This window comes from Podarcis raffonei, chromosome 2, assembly GCF_027172205.1.
Source record: "Podarcis raffonei isolate rPodRaf1 chromosome 2, rPodRaf1.pri, whole genome shotgun sequence".
Lineage (NCBI taxonomy): Eukaryota > Metazoa > Chordata > Lepidosauria > Squamata > Lacertidae > Podarcis > Podarcis raffonei.
In genome coordinates, this window is record NC_070603.1 from 51,062,988 (window position 1) to 51,071,286 (window position 8,299).

The following is an 8,299-nucleotide window of genomic DNA, read 5'->3' on the forward strand; positions in this document are numbered from 1 at the left end:
ACTAAAATAGAGTGAAGATCTGCAACTGGCTTTGGAGCTGGGGTAGCTACTCTGTGACCCTCCAGATGTTGCAGAGCTACAACACCCATCAACACTGGTCATGATGACTGGAGAGAGTTCACAGTCTGATAGCATCCAAAGGTCAAATAGATCTGGAGGCCCTACTTTAGAGAAATACAAGCATTCCTATCTTAAATTTACAGAGCATTCATTAAAATGTAGTCTGGGATTCTGCCAAATATATCATGATTCTGCAACACAGTAACAAGGCCTTTGCACAACACAGCCTCCGACTCCTCTTGCTTCTTACCTATTTGCTTCTTACCTATTCCTCCATCATCTGCAGCATGTGGAAAAAACTGGTCTATGTTTAGAAATACACTAAATCATGAAATAAAGGGACCTATGAAAGGGTAGACAGCTGTGCAACTCATGAATAAACACATCCGGGCCCTACTCTTGTGGCAATATGAAGGTGAATTGAAAGAAACTTTAGACCTTGAGTAAGGCAATGTTCATGATCAATTTTATTCACTCCTGGATCAAATATTCAAGGCCCCTTTCATCTATGATGACCCGCTCTGACATATGTAGTCGACATGTATGAGTTCGTGAGATGACTGCTGAAAATCAACTACCTGTACAAAAATATTAAAATGGGATTGGCTCAATACAATCTTGGAAGCGGTGTGTTTTGGCAATGGAAAATACTGTACTCAGAATCACCTGCTTATAAAGCTGCAGAAGAACTAATGGATCCTCCTCAGTGTTAGCAGCACTAACCCATACCCCCAACAGTCCCTTCAAGCAGGTGTCACATATTCCGTAGAGAACCCAGTTTGCCAAGAATAAGGGAAAAGCCATTCATTGCCATGAATGTCTGCCACAAACAGCAGTGCCATGAGCCAACTCTGGAACTGGCTGGCTGGCTGACATTTTGAGTAGCTTAGAATGCTTCTCCGCACATCCACAACTGCCAGAAAAACCACCCTATTCTGCCAGGCAAACACAAGGAATTTAAGTGCTATAGGAGAGTTGCCACTGTGTGGATTAAAGCCACAGAATCAAAAACATGCAGGTGGATTTTCCCCACTCCAGAGCTGTTGTCTGTGGTCAGCTACCTTATGTGAATGTGCCTTGTGCTTCGCTTTCCCCCTATGCAGCCCCATGTATTGGTTTCTAAGTCAATGTGTCTGTGACTCCCTAGAGAATAGTTGCCAGTTGATAGACACTAATGCAGGCAGTCAAGTACAACTACGTGCATCACTGTCCAGATTTCAAGAAGTTACATACGATGTGCTTCTGGATCTATGAGTCTATGAAACTGTCAGTCACTGTAGTTGCATACTCCAGACTATAAATATGTCATCTGTGTCAATCAGCTCTTAGCCAAAAGCTATCTGGACTATGTGCCATATTTGGTGCTTTTCTCTCAGCAGAAAGGTCTAGGAGCAAAAACTCCATGAAAACTACCCAGTATTATTCCTCTGGGGAATAATGGTTCAGAAAGGTCTGGAATGGCTGTGTCTATGGTGAAAAACTACTCCTGGCTGCTGCCTACACTGTGAATAAGCCGGGAGTCCAGTCTACACAGCTGTCTGGCACTAAATTCACACCTCTTTGAGTGGGATCTACACTGGAAAAGCAATTTAGATCAAGTTTCACTTACAATATAATGCCACAAAAAACAACATTATTTCCAGAGCTTATGTATCCTAACCTCTTGCCTTCCCATATCAACATGATTTCTGCCATACACTCAAAGCCCACACACATACAATTGGAAACAAATCCCTTTGATTGCACAAGAATACACTTCTATGTAAATCTGTGTAGAATTGTTTCCTTAGGCCACTCAAAAGGCTCATGTGGTTCATTATACCATTTCAGAACGCAGGTGAGGATGGAAAGTTACCCACTTTGTCCAAAGTTAGTTTGTCATGGAGAAGGCTATGAGAAAACATTGACATGCCAGCTTTTTTTTTTTTTTTTTGCAGGCAGAGCATTTTTGGAATGAGGGATATTCAAATATGCGACCCACTGCCTGCAATTTAAAGCGATACAGTCTAAAAAGGACTCTAAATGCACAATTCTTCTGACTTTATAATTCATCTTTCTGTTTCAATCCATTGATGACACTTGCCAAAGCAAATAAAGCAGTGTTAATAAAAAAGAAGCTTATCATTTCCATGTGAAATAAACATGCAAACAATAAAAACAAACAAGGCTACCATCATCACCCACAAATGACCAGGGTCATGTATGTTGGTCACAAATGTTGGTGTGAACAAGTCTGTGCAGTGTTTGCGCACCCCTGAGGAGGTGGTATGATGGCTTCACCAAATGCCCATTCAAGACTGTAAAACCTGAATCAGGTGAGAACTATCCTACCACTCCTCTTCTCTCCATTACGCCACTGAGGTTCACAAGACAGTGGAAGCACAGCAGGGCAAAATATAGAGTTCACCTCTTCAAACAGAGTGTGCTGGCCAGGTACTCAAAGGACACTTGCATGTTGTTCTACCAAGAAACATCTCCCTTATACTGTCAAGGAAAACAATACCCATGCTTTTGCCCTATTTAACGGGTAGAGAAACGGGCATTCGAAGCAATAGCTCTTGTCAGCCAAAAGGATCATTATGCAGATCTATGAAATAGATGGAAGTATGCATGTGTCTGAAAGAAGACAAACCATTTTGTTTTGGTCAATAACTGTTTGCATCTCCAACCATTAATTAATTGAGCTGTTAACAAGATGCTGAGAAAATCAAGAGGAAATATTGCCCCGGGAAGCTTGAAGCCAGCGGCCTGTGTTATCATGATGGTTATTTTTCCTTCAACAAATGAAAAACAGAAAAGTCGAACTGCTTTCTTGCTCTTCTACAGAGGCAGAAAAGTATATGCTAGTAATTCCTGATACCTTCCAACGCCTGGTGAATTAACAACAATGGCCACAAACTTGAAATGAGTAGCTCAGAATGCATCATGCTGCCTTGCACATAAATCATACATTTCATACTGCTGCACAATAACTCCATTTTGATGAAAAATCAGACTGCAGAAGAAAAGGCCTTTAATCTCTATCTGTTGCAATGCAGTCATTTTGTGAAACATCCTTTCCCTCAATACATAACAGCTATCAATGTGAATATAAAACCAAGGCAAATCAGGTTAACATTTCATTGCACCTTTTTCTCAAGATGCCTTTACTTGTGCTTGGACCGGGCTCTGGTTCACCTGTACTATGAAATTCATAGCATCATGACACGAATTTCTGCAATGCTGCTGCAAAGAGAGGAAGGGGGAAGGGGGTTCTCCATAATATATGATGACAAAAGCTGAAATCCTTCAGGGTCTCTGAAAGAAATGGATAATATTCATTATCCCATAGCCTCCTGACATTTTAGCCTCTTAAGAATAATCTGATCCTGTGCTGGAACATAGGGGGCTTTGCAGAATCAGCTTTCAGATTTCATTGAGAACTCAGCAGCCCAGCTGTAAGAAGAGGCTAGTACTGTAGAGTAGTAATGGGGAGAGACGTCAGAGGCAAGCCTAGGAACCACCTCCCGCTTATAGTTACAAAAGAAGCATGTGACAGAAGCCAAGGCTGGAGCCTTCACTGCTGTTTCATCAGAGGTTAAGGTAGAAGTACAAAGCACACTTACAACTTTTTCCTTTTCAGGGCAATCACATGCCACTCTGATTTACTCCAGACTTTAACCCTCACACACATGCAGAGGAGAAAGTGTAATCCAAAGATTAATGCACTTCCAACCAATACAGTGGGACTAACAGCAGCAAGCAAAGATCAGCCCACCACAAGTATTATGAATGCAATCAGTTTCCATATCATATATTAGCAACAATGCTGCCTATGTATGGATAGCTGCTCACACAACAGAGTCGGTGAAGATATTTCTGGACATTTTCACTCGCGTGTCTATTCATGTCCAATACACAAGGGCATGCCTCCCTCCAATTACATTTCCAACTATTTTTTATGAGGCAAGATGTCTCACTTCTCCTGACCCCCACAAAGTAGGCAATACTTTAGTTTCTGCTTTTTCAATATGGAGAAATATATAGAAAGGCAACCAGAGTATTTGATTCACTCCCCATAATACTTTTATCCCAAAGGTTTCTTCCCCACTCCTCTCAAAAGCAAACAAGTGTTTTATTGATCCAGCAGAGTTTCCTAATCCACCCTCCCAACATCCCATAAATATTTTTTGCGCGGTTGTGGTGGAGCAGACAGACCCTGCTTACAAAATATTCTGCCCTTAGTTCTTTAAACAAGCTGTCAGCATCTCCTACTTGATTCTCTGAAAAATTCCCCTTGCCAACATGTCCCATGACAAACCGGTAAGCTCTAGCACTGGCTCTGGAACGGAGGTGCTCAGACTACACGAGTCTGGGCTGGAGCAGGTCCAGCCTAGTTCTGTCTGGCACATAAACACACAAGACGCTAGGGACAAATCAGGATGATCGAGAGCAGGGCACCGCTGCTTGTTTGGAGCCCAAACACAGCAGACTTCGCTCTGTTCTCCTAGATGCAAGTAAATGAATAAACTCAAGGAAGCGAAGGGAGTGGGGGAGGAATGTGCCATGTCCCAAATCAAAGCCGTTTAGTAATCTCTGTTTATGAGGAGAGAGCAAAACGAAAAACGGGAGGGCAACGGGAGGTACTGGAATCGTAACCATGGAAAACTCTTTGCGATTGCAACAGGCTCCTGGGTTGAGAGATGCATGATGGTCTCGCAGCATATCGGCTCCACAGTCCCCCACTCACTCCTCCCCATGGAAAAGAATGCAGTCGGCTGCCTTTCCAGCAGGCACCCGCTCGTGATCAGCCGACGGCTGCCAAGAAACCCTTAATCTGATTTTAACATGTAGCCCAGTCCAAAGAGAGAGAGATCTGCAAAGTTGCTTATTTGTAGCAACTCAGACCCCCCCCTCCACTCCAGCGCGCGCGCGCTTCTTCTCTCGCCCCCTCTCCAAAGCTGCAGGTATATAGCGAGCAGCCCGCATGACTCACGCGCACAACCAAGAAATTAGAGCTCACACCAGCAAATCTCTAGGACAGCGCGACGAGTGGGGGGGGGAATCCAGCACCCATTTATTCCAGCTGCCCCACAGTCAAGCTGAATTGCTGCCAGTCCTGCCTTCATACATTGTAGAAAGGGGAGGAAAGCAACAGCCGCGCTTCCAGAGAGAACATGCCCGGAGGAAGAGGGGTGTGTGAATTAAATACACACTGGAAAGAATAACGGCTCTATTTACTGTCCCGTCCATTGCACCCCAACCTCTCTCATCCTAACAACATCCAGGAGAAAAAGATAACCCCGAAGAGAGAACTGTAGGCAGATTCTTTATTTTTATTTTGCGGAGAGGGGAGGGAGGCTCTGCAGCTCCAACCGGGAGACGCTGCAAAAGCAAGGCAGCTTGCTTGTTATCTGGGGCAGCGGCAGAGCAGCGTGACCCACTAGTCCACGTGCGAGTGGTGCTGAAAAGTGTTCGGGCTACTCGAGTTTCTTCTGTTCATGCCCCAGAAATAAGCGGGGGTTGGGGGTGGGCTACCCGCAACTGAAGCTTCGCCGTAGGAACACACTACGTCTTCCTTCCGCCGGATCCTCTGTAAGTGCTGCATGGAGAGGAGCAGCACACGCCGGCCTCCAGGGCAGTCGGCTGCTTTTGTAACTCAGCCGGGGCTGTGCTCCGTCTGCACAAGCATGCACGCTCCCTCCCCACGCTCCTCCATTCTGTCTGGTGTCTGGAGGAATCCCGGCTCATAGAGCCGCACAGATCCAGGCTCCGGGCCCTGGAATCTGTCAGAAGAGCCGTACATCTAGCTCTCTTTCATTTTCCGCTGTCGGGGCATGAAGAGGAACAAGGAAGGGATCCGCTACAGAGAAATCAAAAGTCCTCACACACACGCACTTCCCGCTCTCTGAAATATGCAAGGTGCCTCGTAGATCTAAGTAGACTATAATAATGTTTCTCTCGCCCGCCTCCCCACTCCTGTGCACGGCTGTTCTGTGGGGTCTTATGCCCCAGGCTTCCAAGTTGGGTCTGAGCGCGCGCGCACACACACACACACCGGTTCCTTCCCGGAGCCCTAAATTCTATGCAGAGTGGATGCGGCGTCCTTGTGAGCCCCAAACCCAAGTGCATGTCAGAACGGAAATCCTTGCGTTCCGAGCTCCCCGGTACATGACGGGTCTGGGTCCCGCGTCCCCCATATTTCGTGATGCATGACAGACCCGGGATCAATACCCCCCCACCCCCGCGATTCCTCGACATGTAACAGATCTGAGTCCCATTTACACGGCATTCCCGGGGGGGGGGATGCCGGTGCACGGTGGCTCTGGGGTCCCTGCACGCCGAGACCCCAGTCTCCCTCCGCTCCAGACTCAGCGCCCCCCGGTCCCCGTCCCCGCCGTGCACGGGAGCCCCCGCTGCCCCTGCTCGGAGACTGCGAGAACCAGAGGTGCCGGCCGGCCGGGCGTGCGCCTGGAGGAGGCTGGGCTGCAGCGCCCGGAGCCCGTACCTGGCTGTCGGTGAGATAGTTGAAGACGAAGGAGGAGAGCTCTTCGTCCAGAAGCGCGCTGCAGTCCGGCCCCGGCTCCGCCATCTTCCAGCTCCTCCGGCAACGGCACGAAACAGCATGCGGCAACAGCCACCACGAGCAGCAGTCAGGAGCCAGCCGAGCCGGGCGGCGGGGCGGGGCCTGGAGCCCGCCGGTTGGGACTGGGAGGAGCCCCGGCAGCGGGAGGCTCGGCTGGGTTGGGCTTCGGCGGAGGCGCGGCGAAGGAAGAGGAGGGGAGCGGCCGCCGCCGCCGCTTTGGCGGGCTTCGTTCTGGGAGAGACGCCGAGGGGGAGGAAGGGTTCGCGCGGCCCGCGCTTTCCGGGCCCAGAGACGCGCGCGCAAGTGAGGCGGTGCGCTGAGCTCGCTTAAAAGGCTCGCCGCCCGCCGTGACCTGTATTAAGCATTAAGCAGCGAAGGCCTTTCCTTTTACATTTTGGTCGGTGGCGGGGGTGGGGACGGGACTTCATTTCTATATCCTTCTTCCCTCAGCCCTCACTTCTAAAAGGAGACGTGGCGGGGCTTACACCACGATTCATGCTACCTGATCCGGAGCTTGTGGTGGTTACCTGTTGCTGGGGGGGGGGGATTCTGCGCATGCTCCCCACCACCAAAGAAAACTCGCCCCGCTTCTTACTGCTTCGTGTATTCCAGAGTACAGCTGTAATTGGCGCGGAGAGAAACTCGAGGAGGAGACCCCCCCTTTTACCTCAGTTTCCCCTTCAGGCTCATTCAGTGTGCGGCCTTTAAAGTGCTGCCCCTTCCCAAGGAATTCCTTTGGCATCCTCCCCCCCCCTTTGACTTGACAGAAATAAGGGGGCAGAAATAATGCTATGCTGTATAACCACGTTAATGGCGCTTTGGCAGTTTGAGGTTCTTTTTCGTCAACATTTCCTTCACTTTGGCTGAACAGGTTGGCTCAGCATGCACATTCAAATATTAAAGCCTTTGCTTGGTTCTTGCAACCCCTTGACAGCCCCCCCTCCAGATGAGGTAGTAATCCCCACCTACGCACCAGAGATGTGGGAGCTAAACCAGCCAATCTACTCTTCCAAGTGGGGGTTCGCGTCCCGCCGGCTCACTTGGCCAGGAACAAGCATCTGTTACTCAGGGTAAGTCAAAAGCAATCAGGTGTGATATTAGCCGGCTTGCTGTGCGGTATGAACAGAAGAGCTCCATGTTCATGGGGAAATGGAACATTTGGGTAGACCTGCTGGGCACATTGTTCTCGAAGTTGATGTGAAAGCTAAATCTGCAGGTAATGCTGCTCTACAGACTCTCCCATTACCTCAGCACAATGCCTTCTGCCCACCCACCCCACTTCCCGGCCCGCTAACTCTTTTTGAAAGGCTTGCCGAGCTGACACATTGTGGTTCTTAGGTGTGGAATTTGCACAGCAGCTGTCATTCGCTCCTCTCAATCAATATGTTAGACAAGAACATGAAAAGAGAACACAATGGTCAAAGAGAGAGAGAAATCATACGTGCAGCTTTGAGCCAGCCAGCAGCCACTCCACTGAACGGTGCAAAACATGTAATTTGAATGTCCTGGACCAGGGATAGACAGGTTTCAAGCTTGTCTGATAAGTTTTGTTCTAGAACTCCAGGATCTATCAGCCAGAGCCAGGTGCAAAACACATAGATTTAGAATTAAAAACAAACAACTGAGTGCCTCTAAACCTTACAGATTTGTTTACAGAACCAAAATTGAACCAAG

At 48.3% G+C, this 8,299-nt stretch overlaps 1 protein-coding gene across 3 annotated transcripts in view; it reads right to left on the reverse strand.

Annotated features, from left to right (window-relative positions):
* Positions 1 to 7,137, reverse strand: part of PPARGC1B (PPARG coactivator 1 beta) — a 108,214-nt gene extending 101,077 nt beyond the window's left edge. The window contains exon 1 of one of the 3 annotated variants that reach the window (XM_053376563.1): positions 6,548 to 7,137. In XM_053376563.1, coding sequence (XP_053232538.1) covers positions 6,548 to 6,631 — 84 coding nt within the window. In that variant the 5' untranslated portion in view covers positions 6,632 to 7,137. The remainder of the gene's footprint in view (positions 1 to 6,547) is intronic. The other 2 variants (XM_053376564.1, XM_053376565.1) reach the window with 2 other exon arrangements.
* Between the last annotated feature and the right edge of the window lie 1,162 nt (positions 7,138 to 8,299).